Raw genomic sequence first — 24003 nt, forward strand, 5'->3', positions numbered from 1 at the left:
TGTTTTAGCTGTTGTGATGACAAGAGGTATCACTCTCACAGAGAGAATAACAACAAAATGCTATTGAGGTGCATAGCAACTGAGATTTTTTACTCTCCATCTCTCCCCTTCCTAGTTAAAAACAGATTTTTGTTTATAATTTCTATGGAAAAATGTATTTTGATTAGGCAAGTGCATTTGTATACAGTCTTAATGTTAAATAAACACTTAAGGTTTGTCATCCTGAAGGGACTGCTGAGAGCCTAATGCTGTTGTCAAAATTTTATATACAATTTCTGTTCATTTTAGCTGTCATTATGCACAAATAAGGCTCTCAGTGAGCATAAAGTGATCACTTTCTTTGCCAACAATTTTGTGTTCATTAGAATGTGCAATTATATAATTATTGAAACCATTTCCTATAACAATATAAGTAAAATGGAAATGCAAATTATGTTCTTACAATTGTACAATTTTGGGAAAAAATCACTGGAAATGGATGTGCTTCATAGATTTTGCAGAACTCATTTTTGAAATTGCTTTTTGATTTTCAAGGTATTTGGCAGATTTCATCTTTTTTATTTTTCCAATTGTAATGTATGCTCTTTTCCATTTATTTTCTTCCTATGTTTGCAAGGAAATTATCCGTAATATGCTGAGGTATTAATCCTGTTATTATATATCTTGCTCATATGGGTTGAGATTTGATGTATTTATGAAAATTAAGCTAAAATTAGCCTTGCTGATCACTGACAAGGTTGGAAATCTATTTATGTGACTATTCTTAGTACTTTTGAATAGAATTGTTCATGTGGTTATATGTAAGTTTCGGTGAAGAGTCTTGAGACTTTTGTAGATAATTTCTTTGTATTTAATGACTATAATAACTTCTACTTTTTAGCTATTTTCAACTCTGAATATCTAGTTTTAGAGAAAGGTACTTTACAGGTATTTTTTGCTGAATGGTTGGGACAAGATTAATTTTTAAGTAGGTTACTTTGCTGAAATCTCTCAAGTGTTATTGCAAAAGATGATTTCAATTGTCTTGCCTCCCTGCCTACATTCTCCCCTCTACTCTTCACCAAAAAGTCAAAATACAGTTTTTGAGGACTCTGAATGTTTTTGTATTTTGAAATGGTTTTGACTTTTTAGAAACCTTTTTTTAGGAAAACTAAACTCAGTTCAGTTCATTTGGAAAGATATGTTACAGCAAGTTGTTACCCTTATATTCTGGGTGAATGGTTTCTTGGTCAAATAAAATCTATTTTAAACTTTTTATTTTGCAAGAAAAAAGGGTTTTGCATTAGTCAGAAATGAATTTTATTGCTGTAATAATTATAAATTATTAGTATATGTTATGCTAATCTAGGAACTGTTTCTAATTTATTATTTTCCTGCTGACTGCCAACTGCTTCTTCTAAACTCAAAATAATCCCATGTGCTCTGTAAACTTGCCAGAAATGCAGTCAACATCTCAAGAGCATATTTCTGCCTCTTAAATACTTTTGTGCTGGTCTTGTAAATCATACTGAAATGTGCTAGAAGAATCTGGATCCAGGTAGTCTGAATGTGAAATGCTGCTGAAGTTCTGAGCCTTGCTAAACTTGCATGAAGAAAACAAAAAGGGGGAGGAAAAATCCCACCATATGCATTTTCTTTATTGAACAAAAAAAGAAATTTTTGTGTTCTGGCACATCAAAAATTAGAGTAATATTATATAATTTTACTTGTAATGTCAGCCTGTTCCTGAAAGGGACTCTCAGAGCTGTGTCCCTTGCAGGGTAACGTGCTGATGTTGCGTCTCATTTGGATGCATTTGAAAATGCCTGCATTGGTCATGTTTCAGTCTTATTCCCAGTCTAACCTGGGTGTGCCATCTTTGAAACTAGGACAGAAATCCAGTCCCAATCTACTGCTGCATAAATTGAAAGTATGTAGATCCTGACAGAAGGTTAGTCTGCCCTAATACAGTTTGGGATATTTGAAAACACTAATGCTAACAATTACTAATTTATTTTACTTGTCCTTTTTATTACTCTGTAGTCTTCTTTTCATCTTTTATGTTCATTATATACAATGCTTGTATTATTTTTTGTGTGATGCCATTATAATTAAAGAAATTCAATTACAGAAATTAAATAAGTTTCTTTATTTATAATTAAAGGAATTCTGACAGCTTCTCCAATTGCAACTATAATTTGAAATGGAATGAAAGAATTTATTTGAATGACATACATAAATGTTTAATTTGTAGTAGAATTTCCTGTTGGTTTTTATCCTAGAAATTATAAGTTCTTGTGGAACAATTTGTGTCACACAAGCAAGCATGTTAGGTGAATTCTTGAGTTGCAGTTCAAGTTTCAGTTGGTTAAAAGTACCTTCCTACAATGCCCCACAGATGGTCATGTTTTCCATCCAAGATTTAGTAGCATGAGTAGTGTGGCTGAGATGCAGTTTCTGTATATGACAAATTACAGAAGTAATTGTAATGTCACCACTTTATTTGTGTTTCTATTTATATGTTATATTTAACATTGAAATTAAGATTTTAGACATGCATTTTGAAATAATAGACACGAGTCTTTGAGAAACTTGAAAAATATCTCACCCTCCCCCTAGGTATGAAAAAAAAAAAAGAATTTTTGCTTCATAATACAATGTGGTTTTCAAGTTCTGTGAAACTTCTCAGATGTTGGAAGGAAAGATTTCTCTGTCCAAATGAAGTAAATCCATTTCCAGTGTTCTATGCCACTAAACGAGAAAAGTGGCATGTATGTAGTTGCTACCAGTCTGAATGGGCTTCTGGGTATGCTTTGTGTTGACCTGGAGGTCCAGCATTAATTACTGTGTTCTTGTGAAAAATATTAATTTCACAAGTTTTTTATCATGCAGTGAAAATATTGTCTGTGGGACAGCAGTTTTCTTACTATTTGGTTTCTCTCTTGTAGTCACTTCTAGAAACATGAGAAATTATTAATATTGAACTTCCTTATCTCATGAGAAATTCCAAGGACCCTTGAACTTAAAGGGATGAAGTCCTTTTCTTAGTTCTTTAATATGTGGCAAATTAATTTAGAAGAAAATAATGGCTCCTGACTCATCAATAATTTCTATAAAGCTACAAGCAGGATTCTTCAATATCCAAAGAAAAAGAAGGCTTCTGCATAACAGTTGAAAACTTCTGTAATTACTGCAATTTTGCTGCTATGAACCATTTAATTTATATTTTCTAACACAATATTATACAAGAATGTATATGTACAATATAACACAATATTATGAAAGAATGTATGGTGTTTTTGCAGAAAGTAAATTATTTTGTTTGTGTTAGTCCTTCTGCATCAGGTGTAAGGAAGGATCCTCTGGTCTTCAGAAATGTCTTTTGGCAGCTTCATGAAAATACTGGCAGCTTGTTAAATTAGCTGTGCTCCCCATTGCTGGGATTAGAGGTCATCAGTCTCAGCCTCTCCAGCAGATACTGCAGCTGGAAGTACCTGGAAACCTCACAGTAGTGCAAGAGCTCATTTCTGAGCCAGGCAAAGCTGTGCTTTTCCTTAACTGGGGACACTGTTGGCTGAGTTTTCTCATGTGCAGGAGCTACTTGTGTGCAACTGCTTTTTGCAGGTGTTTTAATAGCAGGACTGATTCTCATTGCTTTGTGTCTGTGACTGCATCATGTTATTTACATGAAAACATTGGATGGAATGAGGTATTGAGGCCAAAGGATATTTCTTTCAGGTACAAGCATAATCTCATATGAATGTGTTTCAGAATTATGAGTTTTATTTTTTTTTAAATGTAGGTGCTGTCTGCAATAAAATCTTTAGTAATTTATTGTTTTCTGCCTGTCATAAAATAAGGAAAATACTGGCTAGTTTGATAGAGTTGGGTAAAACCCAGTTACTTACCTTGTTTTGTAAAGCACCTTATACAGAAATGTCATGGAAGTGTATAGAATAGGTGGGTGTTGCTATTACTGCCTTTTCATTTCCCTTTGCAAAATATTGTTGCAGGAAAAGCATGGCTCTACCACACACTCAGGGATTTTATCAGAAACTAAATGGAGGACTATTGATAATGATCTGGAAAGTCCTTAATGAAGCTTAGTTCATCCATTACTCCTTTGGATATTTCCAATTTTTGTTGGAAAACTACTTCTTTTCCATGTGTTCTTTGTGCACTTAGATATGACATTTATAAAATAATATAAGTAAAATTTACATATAAACACATACATATATCTTTTGGAACCAAAACCCTACTATTTGTTCAAATCCTTGCATGCAGAAACCTCATTTCTGTTTTACCTATAGAAATGTTAAGTGACAAATGAAAATCCACATGTAAAACATCGACTTTTAGAATATTATGCTAATATCTGAATTATGTTTTCCTAAGAAAGAAGTTACTAAACAACATTAGTCACAATTGCATGTCTTTTTTTTAGAGATGAATAAGGGCTCACAGAAATTTGTCTCAAGGGCTGCCTCCATCTGGATTAGTAAAATTTCTCTTTCAATGTGTAGCAAGGGTTTAGGTTAACAGAACTTCCATGATTTTGCTTTGTGATGTTGCTGCTGTTTTTAAAATGATATTTTGTTTGTAAATGTTGTTGTAACTTACAAGAGCTACTTTTGGCATTAACCATCTATTTACTTTTTTCTAACCAGGTATTAAAGTGAACTTTAGAACCCAGGAGCCTGATGGTTTGATGTTTTTCTCTGCATCACCTGGCAATCAGGAGGAGTACATTGCACTGCAGCTGAAGAGTGGGCGTCCTTACTTTCTTTTTGATCCACAGGTACAATAAAAGACAGGATCCTATAAAAGTTGCTTGTATAATTTATCTTTGTACTTTTTACATGCTTATCCTTGGGGATTTTTTGTTTTGTTTTGGGGTTGGTTTTTGTTTGTTTGTTTTTTAAATTTAATTGATACAAGCTAACTTGCTTCTCAGAACCCATAGGTAACTAGAGATTTTGAGTAGAGAAAAACTGAAATACTAAATCTTTGCTGATTTTTTGTCGGGTATGCCACAATATAAGATGGGTTTTTTTGCATTTTTATGAGTGAGGTTTTTTGTCAGTGCCACTTAACACCACTACAGCTTAAACTAACAATATTTCAAAGTTGCGCAGGACTAAGTTTTGAATTAGTTAGTAAGTTTATATAATGCTAGTCAATTATTTTTAAGCCTTTAGTCTTGAGACTGTTCCCCTATAGAGATCAGCATGACACCATTATGCAAAAATATAAATGAGAGAAGTAGCAACAAAACAAAAAGTAAGGCCACAATGCCTTGCATTTCTGTTTGGGTATTTTGTGTTTTCTGGGCACCCCAAAACTGGATCTCCTTATGGAATTAAAAAACATTATGGCCTCACTTATATTTCATAAATATGCAAGAAACTAAATAATTATCAGATTTTTCTGACCCACTCTTAACCTTTGCCTCCTGAGCTCTGCCACAGTCACTCTGTGACCACGTGAAGGTGTTGTGCAGTAGTGAAACACCTATAGGAGAAGCAAGGTGCTGCACAGAAGCAGACTTGTATGTGATCCCAATGCTAGAAAATGTTAAATCTGCTTCTAAGCCCAAGATACACATTTCTATTAATTCTACAGCATTTACACGCAGGGTTTATCTTATCGTGTACTTCAAATTTTGGGGCCCAGCTTAATGTTGTTAATATTGTCCTCATAAACATTTTAATAGGGACTAGTTCTATTTTTGCTCTCTTACACCTATACCTTCTTTTAACTGAAAGGAAAGTTTTATTTCGCTTGCAAGATCTTCTGAGGTTTATTTAGATTTTTTGTTGTTGTTTGATGGTTAATTGGAGTGGCTGTCTTTCAACTGACATTTTAATGCCTCCAGTAGTATTCCTAATCCTTCTTTCAGATTTGCTTCTTTTAAAGTAGCTTTATGTTAAGTTGTTTAAATCATTCCCTAGAAGATATTTTATTTCTTTGAATTCACAGTATCAAGGGAATGGGAAGAGGGAGAGATGGAAGAGTGGCTGCTTTGGGGCTTTAATTTTTCCCCCACTTTTTTCACCTATCTCTTAACAGTAAAAAATCCCAGCAGGTCTCATATTCAGTCCTTAGAGCTTCTCAGTTCATGTAATATTTTCAACAGTTACTGTCCTGAATTTTAACAGATTACTTCTTCATGAATGTGTCTTTCTTTATCTTTTTATTTCATTTGAATCAGGCAACTCTTCCATGCTTATTTTAGGCTCATCATTTCAATAGTTTCCTCTTATGGTGCTGCCTGTGGTGCTGCTTCAGTGCTTCAATTGCTGTTTAGAGAAAAAAAAAAAAAAAGCTGTCATTCAAGGTATCCAGGAGCAGTGTAGGTCTTAATAGTTGATTTACTATCTTGAAAGCTAATACTTTATAATTTCTCATTAATAATGTGGAAGAGATTCCTGTACATTCTCAGATTCAAAAGTAGGGTGCAGTGGCCTACATCAAAGTGTTTTGTGTAGAAAACTTTTCTTTTACGTCTGAAAATTGAGTTATCAAAAAATTTCCGTATTCTGTACCCCTAATATTCTGTGCTACCTTACTGTCATTACATTTGTTTCTTTGTTTTTGTCAAAGTTGTTTCTTTTTTTCTTTAGCCATGATTTGCTATTCCTTCCCTACATTGTCAGATATCCTGTAGTGTAGCAGCATTTCTTAATCTTTCATTTGTGCATCACAGTCTGCATTAGTGTGCAAATTCTTTAATTACTTCTTATTGACATCAAGTGATGTCTTAGCCAGGTTATAGGCATTCTTGTCTTTAATTATAGTCATGACATATACAGTAAACATTTATGGCCCTTCCTTTATGCTCTTCTCTGAGAGATTGCCAGCGTTCTTTTTGATGACAATTGTGTCTCTGCAGCTTTTTATCTGCAGCAGTGTGGTGTAATATTCTGTGCTCCCTTCCAGCTGTGACCTGTGGCAGGTTAATTATTTGTACCCTCAGTCCCTTTCGGGATGCTGGGCTGTATCTTTGCTCGTGATCAGCCGCGCGTTCTCTCTTTGTTGTGTCTGCTCTGGGGATGGTCCTGCCAAGTCCTCCTGGTGGGGAGCCTTCAGCATCCTCGCTTCTTCCTTCGCTAAGTGTTAATTTCAAATCCTTTTCTTCGTGTCCATTCATACTTCTCTGAGCTCCATGTACACCACCATTCATCTGGCTGTTGTCTGACTGTTCCTTTTTGTCTCCCTTTTGTGCTGTGCAACTGCTCTTTTTTCCTTCTTAATGTTTTACTGCCACTCTTTGTGGGTTACTATCCATGGTCCAGGAAGCATGAGGTTTTTTTGCAAACTGATCTTTTCCTTAGTCTTTTTGGAACAATCAAATTTTTCTATAGAGCTTCCTCCAAACTCAGAATCTCTGTAAAGCTTCAGCTGTCTGTGGATTTTTCTTCTTATCGTGATGTCTGTACATCTACACCTAAATTATACAATCAACTCCAGCTAAATTTATGGTTATCTTTCAGTGGCTAGAGGTAATTTCATTTTTTTCCCAGGGAAGCACTGAATATCTTATACCAAGTGAAATCAGTTACAGTGGAAATATAAGCCCAACATGGAGCACCTTTTTTCCTAAGTGATTAGGACAGCCTGAGGATACACTGAGGTTCTTCTCACAGGGTGGAGGGAATTGTATCCAGCTTTTCTATTTTAGAAGATGATTCATTTACTAAATTTTATAGCAAAAAGGAGGAACACGAGATACTTTCCTTGTGTGCATTGCCTTGTTTGTTGTTCTTGTCATGGAGAGGCCAAAGTATTAGGCACACTCTGAGGGTGAAGTTTTTATTCCACAAAATAAAAGGAAGGAAGATAGACAATACCTGGCTATGTGTCTCAACTAGACCTTCCTCCATGGCACTGGCAAAACATCAGTACTTGTTCATCTTCTTAGTAGTAGGAGTTTAAGCATTAAAAGAACTTGACTGGGACAAGTGTTGTTGCATTCAGACTTTGGCACCTGAGACAGTATCTCTGAAGATTCATATTTGTGATGATTTTCAATGTAAACATCAGTATGACAGAATCATTTATATTTACTCAGTTATTACTGACAGCAACCAAACATTAAGACTTATTGTATGGCATAGCAAAATAATGCAGATTTCAAAATACGTATTTCCAAAATCCATGACAAGCAATCTTGTAGCAGGCTGTTTGAATGTGATCCCAGAGTGACTCTGGTAATTATGGAAAAAGTGTCAAAAGGCCTCTCCAGTGCAGCACATGCTGAACCCTGAACACTTTTTTGTGTCTTTTACATTCCTTCCCTCCAAAATTAAGCACAGGTTAGCACGTGTGCTTGTGTGGTCCCAGATTGAATTGGTTACAAATAAACGTGGTTTCTGATGTATAAAACTGTTAATACACTAGACGTTGGCAAACATAATATGAAGAACCACTTATTCAGGCACCTGATCTTTAGAATGCAGCATCGTTTGTAACAATTTTAATGCTAACTAAGTACACTTTGATGAGACAGCATTTAATAAAATGCTCATTAATTTCATCATTAGCAAGGGTATGCTAAGAAGTAAGCCAGTTTCTTATGTCACGCCCAATTAGCATCCCATGCTAGTAATCCCATTAGTATTGTTGAATTCACTAATGGAAAAACTAATGGGCATGCTACCAGGGCACATTAATTGGGCATGACACCAGTTCTGGTTTTAATTATTAAACTACGATAATGAAATGTGTGTGTTTGTAAAATATTAAAATGTTGAAATAGGAGAGAAGACAATAAAAAATAGTATATGAGAAAGTGCCATCAGTATGTAAGGATATATAGCTTTGTATTCTTATTATTGGGGCAGAGGGACTGCTCTCCAAACCTCCTCAGTACCAGGATGTTGACTGAATGGAGCTAGAAACGTGGTGTAAATATTCACAGGAAATAATTTTTTCTTTAACTGTGTATAGATGTGCACATCACATAGATATTTTGATGCACAGGATACAGAGTGACTGTCCCCTATGCTAAATGTTAAATGTGTTCTGGGTTCATAAGTCTATGTGCCAAAATGCAATTTCTAATGGATGAACATCACTTAAGACAGAATACTAAATTTTCATACAAGGGTTTTAGTATTAATCAAAATAGGTGATTGTTTCTATCAACAGCTTTTCTCCATGGACCAAAAATAATACTAGAACATCTGGAAAAAAACTGTTGAGCTGTCTGGCTTGTTGCTGTAAAGTTATAAGCTGGGCCCCTAAATTATAAGCAACCAAATTTCTCATTTATGTACTTTTTGGAAATTGTTTTTTGAAGCCATAAAGTAACTGGAGTGGTTGAGATTATAGCACATTACCTTTATAATGAAATATTTTTCTATCAGTAGTTGCCTTCTGTACAAGATGATTCTCTTTGGTGGATTCAGCAGAATAATGTTGAGTTCCCAAATAGTTTAAGAATGATATAAAGTCCTAAGGCAATCTTATAGGCATTATTAAAAAGTTAGATGATTGTTTGCATATAAATATCTAGAAAATTCTTGAAATTTATTAATTTTATTTTTATTACATCATTATACTAATTTATGTCATATTTTGTTTGGTTCTTTGCATTTTTGAGATTTAGTTTGGTAACTGCATCTATTACACTCCTCTTACTCAGCAATTGAGAAAAGATTTCTCTGTATATGTAATAGATGTCCTTAAATTCAACCCTTCATGTTGTATTTTTATTTGATTATTAAAATCAGGTAAAAATTCTCCTTGAATTTAAATACATTTTTACAAGCATCCCTTGTACCATAAAAGCAACCTCAATAACTACCTTTTGAGGCTTTTTTTGTTTAGTTTGATTTGTTTATTTGGTTGGGTTTTTTCGTTTGAGATTTTGTTTTGAGGGTGTTTTTGCTTTGTTTTGTTTTCCTGAATCTCTTGGTATGAATTTTTACCCCCATAAATGTATGGTACTTTCTCATCTAGAGATTTTAGTGCTTTTCATACCAGGTTAACATGGAGGGAAAATGCATCCACCGTGCTACACATGCACCCCTCTTTTGGATCCCTTCATGTGGACAGGTGCTGCAATTAACAATCCTGATATGCAGCTGCTCTCCCTGGATGGCACATTGAACCATGGCCATCAAACTTCACAGCCACAGCAATCCTTGAAGTAGTTAAATAGAGACATAGTTTAAAAAAAAAGGAATAAAAAAAATAAAATCTGAGTGACATGACCCTCAATAATTTGTGCCTCATCCTTGTCTTTATCAGAGGAACTACACAGGATTTTCTATTTTTAATAGACACTGAACTGGATGCTTCATCCTTCATTTATTATTTGAGAAGGTTAAATTTAGTGTTTAAATTTAGAAGTTTAAATAAGTCCTAAACATCATTCAGCAGTCCAAAGGAAGTTAAACATAGGACTGCTGTCTTTATTTTTAGATGTAATATGCTATAAATTGTCATAAATGAGTAAAATATTATTCTAAATATTACCTTCAAAATATTCTAAATCAGATTCTTCTGTTATAATAAAAAGGGATCTGCAGTAGCAGTCACTCCAACTAATGATGGTGGAAAAGTGTATAATGACAACAGTTGGCACCAACTAATTGCTACAAGAATTCAAGCTCTGGGAAACATCACAGTGGATGGGCAGTACACAGGTAATCAATTCATTTAAATAACTTTGGTATTACTAAAAATATTGCTCACTTGCTTTTTCACTACCTATGTTCACCCATACAGAAAAAAAATTAACTCCATTTTCTGACGGTTTTGTCATTTCTGGTTTGTCTGTTCATCTGAGCGATCTCTCCACTGTGAGTCTTTGATAATTGAGCACTTAGTCTTTTTGTGCTTGTGAATTTATAATTGTCTTGATCTCCTGTTGTTAAATAGAGCTGCAAATATTTCCTGGGTATGTATTATGAAACTCTTAGACTATTGTGTCACATTAGCCTCCTTATAAAATACCAGTGTTTTGAGTTGAAAATCTGTTGAAAACATTGAATATGTGAATAAAAAATTATTTTGTTCAGGTTCTTCCTTAGCAACTAGTGGCAGTACCATTATTGGAGAGAACACAGGAGTTTTTGTTGGAGGGCTTCCACAGGGTTATACTATTGTAAGAAAGGATGAAGGTAAGTATGATAAATAAGTCTGTACAGTTTCTAAAATTTTATCTTTTGTGATAGACTGAAATCTCTATATAGTTGATTTCATCAGCATGAAAGCACTTTTTGGGGTCTGTGTTCATTTCAGTGGGTTTTGTACACAGAACTGGTGTAAGTTTGAAACTTATGGGTATGTTTTACATACAATTTCCCAAATTCACTTCAAAATACCAGTGTAAATTGTTTGTATTACCTTAAGCACATGGTTATGCATCCCAGTTTAATGCAGGGATACAACATGCTGGCCTTTTTGGTGTTTGTATCCTTCAGAAGTTGTTGCATTGATCTCAGAGGTATATGAATATACCTGTATTTTACAGATACAGAATTTATGAGGAGCTGGATCATATCTGGCTTCTCAAAGAATCAATAAGTATAAATTTTCATACATAAACTTAGTATATATGCCAAATGCGTAAACTGCCATAAAATGGCAGAGGTGACTTTCTGTGTAAGTATACAATCAGCTGTTTTCAGTTAATTCATATCCAGAATTCTGTTTTTTTCATATTAATCTGAAAGTCAGATTCTTTATTAAGTTTGTGTTTCTGCCTCTGATGTGAAATCTGGTTGACTTGATGTGGGGTACACTGGAGTTCAACTTCCTCTTTCCTTCTTTATTTCACTGCACTAAAACCAGAAATACATGCATCTGTTCTTCTAAAGCATTGGTTCACAAAGTAATCCAGGATGCCTCTTGTCCTGGTTTAGGACAAATTAGGGGAAATCTCCAAGAGGGAGCCCCCCAGAACAAAACAAACCTCCAACCACCCCTCCCCCAACACCGGGTTCGGGAAGGAATTTCTCGGAGGAGCAAAGTGGAAAACAAAACCTATTTATTTATAAGTAACAAAAGAACACTCCCCAACACAAGAAAAGAAAAGGGACCAGACTGTGTTGTGGAGGGCGCCGAATCTTCTCTAGCAGGCTTCGGGTGTCCTGGAGCTCGCAGGTCAGAATCCGCAGAATCCGGAGCCGGTCCAGTATCTTCAGGGGAGGGTAAGAAAGAGAGAGAGAGAACAAAAGAAAAAGGAAAAAAAAAACAGCGCAAAAGCAAAAAGCAAGCAAGCAAGCAAGCAAGCAAGCAGCTAGCAAAAGCCAAGCAGCAAAAGCCGAAAGCCAAAAGTGCCTGGTCACACCCCCCCCCCCCCCCCCTCTCTTCCCCATCCCGCCACAGCCAGACTGCCGGGGGGGGGGTGGGGGAAAAGGCACAGCTGCCAGACATAACACACGATATTGGGATAAAGGCTGTCACCCCACGACACCTCTCTCAAAAACCCCAGCTATATATTCAAAATAAAACTGAATATCAATACCATTTAAGAGTAGAGCACCTATAAAAACAGTTTTGAATTTTTGCCCCCAGTAATAAAGAAGGACTAGCAGCTAAGTGTAGTTGATTTTGGGTTTTTGTTTTAGACAAAAAAGGAAGGAAAAACTTCCTGATTAAGCTTCTAAACCTGTATTTCTCTGCCTCAGCTTTTCTCTGCCTCACCTATTGCTTCCTGCTCACCGCATGCATGCCTTTCTTCAGAATTTTTGTTTTGTTTAACGAAAGCTTTTTTTGGATTTTCATAGAGTAGATTTATGTTGTTGATTTAAAAATACCTGCATGCAAAAATCTCAAAAAGTTTGATATTTTTCAGCTATACAGCAGTAGGTCCTGTCTTTAGTGATTAGACCCATTCAGAAATCTGGATTTAGCTTGGAGGCCAGCTTTATGACCTGATTGATGGCTGGTTTTCTATGCACACATGGACTTATATGATAGGGACAGCATGTAGAAAGCATATAAATTAATTCCTATGTTTAGTTGCAGGTGTTTGACTTAAAAAAAAATTTCCTTTTTGCAGGGATGAAGAGTATAGTCCAGAAAGGATTTGTGGGCTGTCTCAGTGACATATTTTTGAAAAAAGTGCATACTCCCTTTGAGAACTGGGAATCTTTGAACTGGCAGGATGCTGAAGAGCAAAACAATGTCTACCATGTTTGGGAAGGATGCCCCATTGGACTCTCAAAAGGAGCCCATTTTCTTGGCAGAGGTAGTTCGCTGTGCTATTGCTCTATCCAAATTTGTTATTGAGGTAATTGAGAAGGTGGTTGTGTCAAAAGTGTTGCAGTGATCTTCTTTTCAAGGCAGCTTTAGCTATATGGGATTATTTTTGTTGATTTAAAATTGTGTCTCTTGGCTGACAGAAGATTGCTGAATGGAAGAGGAATTGCAGATAGTGCTGCTGTAACTATATGCAGATTGGATGTGTGTCTGAAAGGTGAATTTTAACTTTTGTAGGGACGTAAAGATGCCTATCAACAAAAAAAAAAAGCCAGGTAAAAAAAAATTTAGGATACTTTACTGGTTTGGTTTCTTGCTGTACATTATTGATAACTGTCCTCAAAGCTAAATGATAAAGTTGTGAACTGTAATTTTGAAGCCTGAGTTCTTCATGTCAGAGTATAAAGTAGCACCTAGGTTTTTACTTTTGATTTCTTGAACCAATTTACTTATTTGATTAACTTATGTATGCATTCACCTTCTTTCAAGGGTTCCTGGAGCTGCATTCGGGTGTTTTCAGTGGTGGACTGGAATTTGAGATCTCATTCAAATTCAGAACAGATCAACTGAATGGGTTGCTTTTGTTTGTTTACAATAAAGATGGGCCAGATTATCTTGCAGTAAGTTCAAAAATATGATTAACTATTTAGACATGACCTGTAAGTTTTCTCCACAAAAGCAAAACTAGCACTGAAAGAAATTTCAAACCATAAGTTATTTTCAGGTCTTATTAGTTTTGAAGTGCTTTGCATAGCACACTATAATGGAGCCAAAATTCTTTAACAGATTCTAAGTTTTAAGTTACTGTTATTATTTATGTCATAAATAAGAAAGATATAAATGTATGAAAAGCAGAATTATTGTCTTAACTGGATTAGAAGTGATCAGAAAAAAGAATAAAATACATGTATTAAAAGCTTTGATTTAATTTCTAGGAAAGCATAAAGTTTACCTAATTTTCCAGTTCTCATACTAAAACAAAATCAATTAAATTATAAATCAAAAAGGCTGTGATGGAAATTGTCTGGTCTCCTCATAAGCTTTCTCTTTAAGGTACATGTTTATTTTTATAATCCATATTTTTTGTTTCTTTTGACTTGAAACAGGCAGAAATTAGTTAGTTCCAGCTTAATTCCATCACATCTCTGTCATCATTTTCCTGACACTATAGAGGAAGTTTCGCAAATCCTGTATCAGGCAAATTTGTGAGGTAGTGCCTATGAAACTTCTTTTTAGTGTCTGTTAAATAAAACTGTTTATGCTCAGAATTATTTTGCTTCTATCATTTCCAATATCTTGCTTAAGTTTAATATGTTTGGTTTAGTTTTTCAAATTCTTTTATTAGCTATATGACTATGGATTTTCATACTTTACTTTCCCAAGGATTTTGAGTATAATTAGACTGTTGTTACCACTGCTTAGTGGGTCAAATATACTTGCACCAACTAATAGGTATTACAGAAGATGACATAGGAAAAAATACATTTTTTCAGTTGTTCCAGGAAACAATAATTTAATTTTAGAGATTTTTGAGAGCATTGTTATTCTTTATGACCCAATCTGCTATTTCTGCACTTTTATTGAATTGTATTTATTTATTTATTTCTTATTATGCAGCTGTTTTGCTAATGGCTGTCATGTCACAACCTGTTTTATTGTGTGGCAATATGTCTAATGGGCCTTCTCTTTTAAACTTCTGACCTAAACCATATAAATATATTTTCCTCCTTTTCAGGTCAATTATAACTTACTTCATATTTACTTTTTGTACTATTGGCTTTGCCAGCCAATAATTTTTTCTTAGGTTTTGAATTCTGCTAGAACTTATTGCTTCTTTTAAAAGCAGCCTTAGTTAAAAAAATTGTCATGACTACCTATAGCAAGTCTTGCTATTTACAGTTATTACTTTAATTTTGCCTTGAAGTAATGACCTTGAGATCATGAGCCAATAGCATAAGATGTTACATTTATGCTGCTGTCCCACCCTAAAAAAGGGTTGTATGTGTGTAATTCACAGCACAGGGGCACTATTTATGTGAGGAGTACTCACAGGGTTCTTCTGGAGATTCTGGTAGTAGGTGAGTCTTGGTCCCTCTCTCTTGCTCTGTGAAATATGAGAAAATAGATTCCGACTACAAAGGAAAAAGGAGACTTACTAAATTAAAAGTGGAGTCAAAAGCACAAAGGAATTAGACAAATAATTTCCTTTTCTTTTCAATTCCAGATTTTTGGCAGTTTTATATTTACAGTATTTTTAGCTCTGAAAATTAGCATTTGTCCTGTCAGGTAAATTTCTTTTATCTAAATTGAATCATGAACTCAACATCTCCATAGCCTTAAGATGAGGAATTTTAGAGAGGATGAGCATGTGCACACTTTTCCAAGTCCCTCAGCTTTGTGTTTTGCTCCTAGATAATGATGACAGAAGGCTTCTCTGTACACTTGATCTCACAAGAGGAGGTTAATAGAAAGTGAAAATGAGGGGTGTAGCTTGTTGCGCATGAGCTACGATGTCTTTGTTAGGAGCTTTGGTCAGGAGACACTTGCACAGCAAAACAGATTATGAGCTATACCACTTAGCCTGAGTGCCAGGTATTCCCTGACCCTTCCCTTTGCATAGGTCACAGCTCTCTTATTAGCTTTATAGTTTGGGAATGACTGCAGCTACACACACAGCTGGATTGCTACCAAACAGCCAAAGACTCTTTCTCCTCTTCTGCCCAAGAACAAAATAATGTCTTGGAAAGGTGTTGTGCATAAAGGTCACTTCTTCCATGACTTCCATGCCCTGAGAATTAACTCAAGCCAGTGAGGTCAATCTGATTATCTTTGGATCCAGGCATAATAATTACAAGCTAACTGTGACCAGCTATACTGGTATGAGTCACTAGCTCTCACTCTGGCATATGATTCCTCATGAGTTTATTAGACAAAAAGATTTTGCGACTTCTGATAAAGTTTGCATGACTGATTTTTGATGCTGACCACTTCACGAGCAACAAAAGCACTATCAGATTTCTATGTAATACCAGTAACTGGCTCCTGAGACATTGTCACTGATGATTTGGTTCTGCAAAGCTGCAACTAAGAAAAAAGTCTTGTAAGAACATTTTCCAAAGAGTTGCACTTTTCAATATCTGCATGAAGTAAAATAAGAGTGCAAGATAAAAGTGTTACCTGTGATGGAGCTAAGATGGAATGTGAAATTTTGAGACCTCAAATTGGAAAATCTAGCAAAGACGTGACTGGTACTCACATGAGAGTGAGGGTGATATTCCTGTTGGTTAGCAGTAATTTCCCTCTGTTAGGTGTCAGGAAAACATTCTTATTTCCTTTCCATTAGAGTGTCTGACTGAGGAGGCTATTGAGGGGTCTGTGTTTGGGCCTCTCCTCTCTGGCTGGCAGGTCTGAACTGAGCTAGATTTTGAACTGGAGTGATTGGCTGCATGTCAGCAGAAGTGCCATGAAAGGGCTTAAAGAACTGCCTGTCCTTGACAAGTTTTTTGAAGTCCATTGCTTGTCTCTGCTAATATTTCTGAATATCAGGAAGACTTTGCAATTCAAAGGAGCTAAAGCCATGATCACTCTTCTAGTTCTACATTGGTTGAGACTGTTTTGTATGGCAGATTTAGCAAAGTGTCATTCAGCCTCTAATGCAGCCCCTATCGTACCTGTTTTGTTTCTCAGAGCTGTATCTGGATATTCCTTTCATCTTCAAAATCATGTTTATAAGCAGATTGAGTGAGGCAGGGACTGGTTCCTGCAGAGAAGTGCAATACAGAACCACAAAATCATTTAAGTTGAAAGGACCTTTTGGAGTAATTTATTCCAAATCTCTGCTAAAAGCAGGATCAACTTATGTTTGATAAGGTTGCTTCAGGCATTTTCTGTTTGAGTAGTGTGCATCTGTCTACAGCTGGACAGTCCACAGCTTTCCAACTTCTACAATCTTTGAGCATCCTCATTATAGGAAAAAAAGTAAAAACACCCAAAGAAACCTGCCCTGATCTCTTATTGTTTCTTGTTACAACTTGTCTTTTGCCTCTCATCCTTTCACAATGAGCCTCTGAGAAAAGTCTTGGGCCTGCCTTCTCTGTATCCTTTCATAAGGCAGAGGAACAGTTAAGTTCTCACTTGCTCTTAGACTGGACAAACCTTGTCCTTTCAGCTTGAGCTCATGTGCAAGGTACTCCAACCACTGACCAGCTTGGTGTCCCTCCACTGGATTCACTCTGGTGTGCTGCAGTGTCTTTCATTTACCAAAGTGTCCACAACTGGATACAGTGGTCCAGATGTGTTCTTACACATGATCACTGGAGGGGAAGAATCATCTCCTTGGAAGCCCTGCCCAACTTTTTTCTAACCTAGCCCAGTGCTAGTTTGTCCTTATTATTTTGAGGGTGCATTGGTGGCCAGTGTTCAGTTTGTGATCCACCTCTCTCAGTACTGTTCTTCAAAACAGATTTAAATATCTAGGATTCCAGTGGCAGCTCCCTTTGCTACCAGCTGCAGACTCTCTGGGAGTATACCCCATCCTACTGCCCAGGTCATTAATAACATTATTAATCAGAGCTGGTCCCTGTATCAGTCTTAGAGAGATACCACAACCTGCTAGTGGGACTGTGGAATAATCTTTCTTGCTGCTCTTATCTTCCAGATTCAGGCTAAGCTTTTGCTTTCCTAGTTCCAACCTTACATGCTTAGGTAGATGAAACTGAGAATTGTGTGCATGGAGAAGAGCACTAATGAAATTCTGTAATCCAATTTCTGAAAAGCAAGCCTGCTTTTAAGAAGTAAAGTGAAACCTGCTTAGGTTTAGAGCTGTGATAAAAGATCTGGTTCTGTTGAGAGGTGGCTACTGAAGTACCTGGCAGAATAATATGATCTTCATGCATTTTTGGTTTCAAGTAATAATATATTTTCCAAGGACAGATTAAAAATCATAATGATTAAAAATAACTTTTTTTGATAGTGGTCCCAGAATTCTTTGTAAAGCAAGCGATTTATCTATTGATTTTATAAACCTGTGCTCAGTACCTGTGCTCAGATCTGTGCAAGACTTAGACTTTTTTTTCTATTTTCACTATGCAGAAGAGTTGAAACTGAGCAGTGGTCTCCTATCTTTAGCTGCACTTGGGCATTTAAAATGTCAGTCCAGGTCAACACAAAAAGCACAAGCATCATTCACTGCCTGCTTTAAAACTATGCCAAGATGAGTAAATTGGAGGAGGGTTGTGCTGAGTAGTGACCCTGGGTCAAGGACCATGCCCTCTCTCTGGCTCCCAGGTCTGGCAGGTTTGCTGGCATGCTGCTGTGCTAATGCCTCTGGAATGCTTTCTTCACACCAGCACAGTGTGCTCCATATTAATTCTCAGCAGTGAAGAAAAGCAGGGACTTGTCCAATGGGCTGCCTTTTCCAGCTGTTCTCATCAGCATTGGTGCCCTGATCAGTCCTTCACCTGTATTGTGGGGTCCTTAGCTGTAAATGGGTCTGAACTTATGGAAATAGGAAAAGTTGTGGTCCCAAAAAAAACAAATAAAGAAAATCCCTCTTTCTCAGGTGCAGGAAGTCAGTGTGCAGTGGAGAGTATGACCCACATTCCTCACAGCATTCAAGCACAGAGTTCTTTGATCAGTCAGGGTGTTTGCTGTATTTCCTGTTAAGGAAATATGATCCAATTACAAACACTGTAATATTAATATTCAGTAATATATAATCATATATATATATATATATATATATATATATATATATATATATATATATATAAAATAAATAATCAGTAAACTAAATTTGTCAGTTTGTCAATAATAGTGATAAGAATTAATATTAAATCTGCATTTTTTCTTTCACTTAATAAGGATTCTGCATAGAAGCACAAATGTCTTTTTGTGAAATATTCATATTTTTCAACCTCCAGTTCATCCCCAAAGTGTTTAGTATTTTGTACGTGCCAATTTACAATCTCAGCCTACTGGTGTTTGAGTCAGTTAGGATAAAGAGTCTTGCAGTAAAGCGTTTGGAAACTTCTGCAGTGAAAAATTTAAGTAAAATGTATTTCTATTAGAGAATTGGCACATTAATCTCAAAGAGCACATACAAAACCAATTATTTTCTTACAAGATTTAGAAGAATAAGGATGAAATGTATGAATGTAAGAATCAATGTATGCTGGAAAAATTTGAAATTGAGTTCACCAGCCAATTAAAAAGACCTTAATCAGGTCTGACATTTCATTTCCTTATTATCTTGTTACATTCCTCTGAAAAATGAATTGATAGATAAAGTACTGTTTTCTTATTCTCAAAAAAAGCTAAACAGCCTTGTTCATTGTCTTTTCTTTTTAGATACATTAGTGCCAAAGTCAGTTGTCAAAAAAATCAAAATCTATTTTCCTACATTCTGAATTAACTGATGCACTGTATTTAGCATGTTGTATGTAAACAGTATTAACCCGAAGGTAAAAAATTCATTTTTTGGATCTTATTCAGAACTCCCTTAATTATGTTTTTTAAAATAGCTTTCTGTCCTTGTGTATTTGATGTCTCCTTCAAAATATTTTTTTTCTGTTTTAAAATGTATAGATTGAGCTGAAAAGTGGAATATTAAACATATTCTTAAGAACTGGTGTTGTCTTTACCCAAGTGGATCTCTGGTTGGGACTGTCTTACTGTGATGGAAAGTGGAATGAAGTAACCGTGAGCAAGGAGGGCTCTGTGATTTCTGCCACCATGAATGAGCTGAGAGAGCAGGCGTTCGAACCCCGTGTTCAGCAGCTGAAAGTAAACTCACCTGTCTTTGTAGGAGGAATCCCACCTGAGATTCAGAGTATTTATAGAGAACTGGGGTTAGAACAAGGTAAGATGACACCAAGAAGAACATACATTTTTGAAAACTGGTGTCATGCACCTGGTGGACATTCTGCTGCTGATAGTCTAAATTCATGGATGTGTAACATGAATGTTTCCTTCCACCCCTTGTGACTCTGCTAGTTATCCCTACCCATCTAGCTTTACTTAGACCTGATCCTTCTGCGAGGCCATAAAAATTCTTCCAGTGATATCTGAAGCAATCTGACTGATGAGAGAGGACCTGGAGTGTAGGAAATGGTGAGGTGAGAGGCCCAATCAGAGGATCTCAGGTCTTCATCTGAGAATGCCATTTCACAGAAATCTGTTTTACTTGATCATCTTGTGTCACTTGCAGATCTGGAATACAAAACCAGTGGGAGACAGTAAACATAGCTTAAATCACTGTAATGAATCTGGATGCAGTCCCATGGAAAAGCAGCTGAGAGTTTCTTAGTCTTTTTTGGGAAATACTGATTCCAAAAAATGAAGCAAGTATTAACACCTGAACAAAACTGGATTTTGGCTACAATTACCATGATGTTTTCCTCACTATCAGAAGGAAGGAAGATGATCATACATTTAGCCATCATTGTGACCCTTTTATTCTGGAACAGGTCAAATTTGTAGGGAAAAGAGGGAAGCGTTAATTGCATTCTGATACTAATGGCCTCCACAAAAGGATCTACTGTAGGAAACCTAGGCAAAAAGTGTCTGCTAAACTGGCTCTGTTTGGGTGTCTTTTCTCATTGTTTGTGAAACTGTTCATCAGTCATGGGGTGTTTTTCAGCTACTGTGGACAAATGTGTATCAGTCAGTAAGTGATTAGTGGGGAATCCATTAAGTGTCTTTGAATGCATGAGCTCACACTGAATGTGCACGTTCAAGTGAGCTGTACAGGAACCTTTTAATTTCACAGCTATGGAATATTTCAAGAATATATTTTTAGGTGCTCTTCCAACTCTAGGTATCACATATAATATAATCTTCCTTCAGGTTCTGTGTGGATAATATTTATGGCCCAAAATAGCTGGCCAGTCATACCCTGTCAGTGTTGCCTTGTAGCAGATGGTGTAGCCTCGTGAGTGGATGCATTTGCAACTCCTGCAGCAAAGAGATATGTGAACAAAGAATCTAGGGCAAAATTACATATCAAGTGAATGTCTGAAGTGCATATCAAGGCACATCAATAGATATTTCTTTCCCACCAAACCTCCTCAGCATGCCACAAAATAAGATGACAGCCGTGAATTTATATTTAGTGTGTCTGGAGATAAATATTATCTTATGTGCTCCTAAATGTAGGTTCAGGTGAGCCACATTAGATATTATAGCTTAAAACATACTTTTGTTTAGGACTACAATGATGTAGTGGTAAGATGATAGAATATAGAGACCTTTCCATTTAATAAATATTTAGAAAAGGTTTTCTCAATCTGTGGCTGCTTGATAGTTAATTTTTCAATAGAGGAATGTTGTTTTGCCCACAGCAAATAAGTGGTAAATATTATTCTCCTCCTGCCTCATCTCTATGCGAGTTACAGCTTTAAGGAATTTTAGCTGGGATCTGTGAGCCTTTGCATGACCCATCACATGCCATCCTGGGAGGTTCAAAAGGAAGCTACCTGGCAGGAACGTTTGTGAAAATTTGTACTATCTTTACTTATTCTGCAGCTACTTGAGAATAGACAGTATTGCTTTGCTGATGTCAGTGAGGAATCTTCAAATAGTGATAAATGTAGGTAAAAAGATACTAAAAATGATGTATTAAATAGATTGTAGAGAATGCATCTCACTGCAAATCAAACAACTTCATTTTTTCTTATGATTAGGATGCCTGGATGGACTGGGACTAATTCTTCTGTGACAGACTAAGAAACTGAGCCAGTCACTGTGGACTAGGAGTTGAAATTAAATTAGGATATATTCATTTTAAGGAACAGTTTGGCCAAATTCTCTGTGTTGTGGAGAGAGAAGGTGTTTTAGAGGATGATTCAAAATGGATGTCCACCTTCATTACCCCTTTTTGCATGAACTGTGTATGGACATTAGATTCTCAGTTCAGGTGGCTAAGTACAAATACTACTCTGAACTGTCATCTTTCAATGGTAAAGACAATAAAAGTACATTAGATGTAAATAAGATATAAATACTTTAGCTTTCACAAAGCTAAAGAAAAGCCCTGATCTGTGAGAGGTGGATTTTTAATTCACAGAGTTAATTCTTAAATGAATTGAAGTCTTCACTTTGGTTACTGTTTACTCAGGTTTTGTGTTAAAAACCAATCACTACTCAGATTTGAGACCCCCATTTTATATATCAATTTATTAATTTTTAGTAAATATAAAGGTTTTAACAACGGCATCCTGAATTTTTTAGTTGTGTTGTAAGTGCCAGTAACTGATTTAACGTATTTGAAAATTCGATAGGAATGTCACACATGCAGAGAAATATATGGATATATAAAATAAATATATAATTAAGCTTCCTAAATTTTTTAGCATAAACAAATAGTTTGGGGTTATGTTTCTGGAGTATGTTTATAAACAGCATATGAGTTATGTCCCTGTTAGACAAAACTGATATCCCTCCATCTGATCTCCTGAACTTAATTGTAATTTTAATCTAGATATTCTTTTCTGTTTGAGAGAGTGTGTATATTTAACAAAGTAGTAGGAAGCAGCAGAAAGCTGATTTTAAAAGTCAGAGAATGACTTTTGTGGTAATAATTGCAAAGTGACAAGTGGTGAAAGAGAAAATGGAAAGATATTTCCTTATGGGATGGAATTGCTAACAGTAAAGTGTTGATCAGTAAGGCAGGAATTTACCAGCTTAGTGTCTTGAAAGTGGAGACAGAATGTTATGTTGGAAGTCAACATATTCACATTACAGTCTTTAATGTTGGAAATATAGAATTGAAAGGAACAGAAGTGTTTCTTAATGACTGAAGCTCTTTATGTGGTACTAATTCCTTACTGTTTGCTAGGTTTCGGTGGTTGCATGAAGGATGTTAAATTTACACGAGGTGCTGTCGTTAACTTGGCATCTGTGTCCAGCAGTGCTGTCAGAGTCAATCTGGACGGATGCCTATCAACTGACAGTGCTGTTAACTGCAGGGGAAATGACTCCATCCTTGTGTACCGAGGAAAAGAGCAGAGTGTTTATGAGAGTGCTCTACAACCATTTACAGGTAGCGCATTGGTTCCTTACATAAAATGCATAATTTTCATTCCATTCTTTACTAATGTATTACTGTGTTCAGTATTTTTTTTAATCTTTTACCTCCTCTGTCCTTCTCGATGTCCTGTGAAGAATACCTCTATAGGGTGGTTGCCTTAAATGAAGGAGGATCAGTGTCTAGTGCGTGGACCCACGCTCGAACAAGAGAATCAGGTAAATAAAATTTCAAGGTTTCCTCTTTCTTATTTTTCATAAGATATTTAATGTCAGGTTGAAATTGTTCAAGAGCTGCCTGAGCACAGTCCCATGCCCTGTGCTCTAGGATGACCCTGCTTGAGTGGGGAGGTTGGACCAGATGACCCACTGTGGTCCCTTCCAATCTGACTCGCTCTATGATTCTGTGGAGATAGTCCAACCAAAATTGTTTTGATTAGTGAACCTTGCATAGTGTTTCTGAGAGGGTAAAACTGCTTAATGCTTTGAACAGGTACCAGATTACAGTCATCAATTGTAAAGTGTTCAGGCAAATATTTTTTTCTCATAACTCAAGGTATTTTCCAAATATTTATTAGATTATTTAATTAAGGACACTAAAGGATTGAACTGCATTAACTGAGTAAGAGCAACCATTTATTTGTGTTCATACATGCACATCTAATGTCACATTATATGAGTGGGCTGGAGTAAATAAATTTATATTTTTCTACGTATAATTTAGTGCTACAAAATCAGGTGTAGAGGAAGGTGATACTGGGAGAGCAGGCGCAAGCTGTGGAT

At 36.0% G+C, this 24003-nt stretch overlaps 1 protein-coding gene across 8 annotated transcripts in view; it reads left to right on the forward strand.

The window, feature by feature from the left end:
* The window catches only part of USH2A (usherin), a 382808-nt gene that overhangs the window by 131249 nt on the left and 227556 nt on the right, over positions 1-24003 (forward strand). For all 8 annotated transcript variants that reach the window (XM_074537084.1, XM_074537083.1, XM_074537085.1 and 5 more), the window contains 8 exons: positions 4650-4780; positions 10508-10634; positions 11010-11111; positions 12998-13186; positions 13687-13817; positions 19783-20056; positions 23033-23236; positions 23359-23439. In XM_074537084.1, the coding sequence (XP_074393185.1) occupies positions 4650-4780; positions 10508-10634; positions 11010-11111; positions 12998-13186; positions 13687-13817; positions 19783-20056; positions 23033-23236; positions 23359-23439 (1239 nt within the window). The remainder of the gene's footprint in view (positions 1-4649; positions 4781-10507; positions 10635-11009; positions 11112-12997; positions 13187-13686; positions 13818-19782; positions 20057-23032; positions 23237-23358; positions 23440-24003) is intronic.

Source organism: Zonotrichia albicollis, chromosome 3 (assembly GCF_047830755.1).
Source record: "Zonotrichia albicollis isolate bZonAlb1 chromosome 3, bZonAlb1.hap1, whole genome shotgun sequence".
In the NCBI taxonomy this organism is placed as follows: Eukaryota; Metazoa; Chordata; class Aves; order Passeriformes; family Passerellidae; genus Zonotrichia; species Zonotrichia albicollis.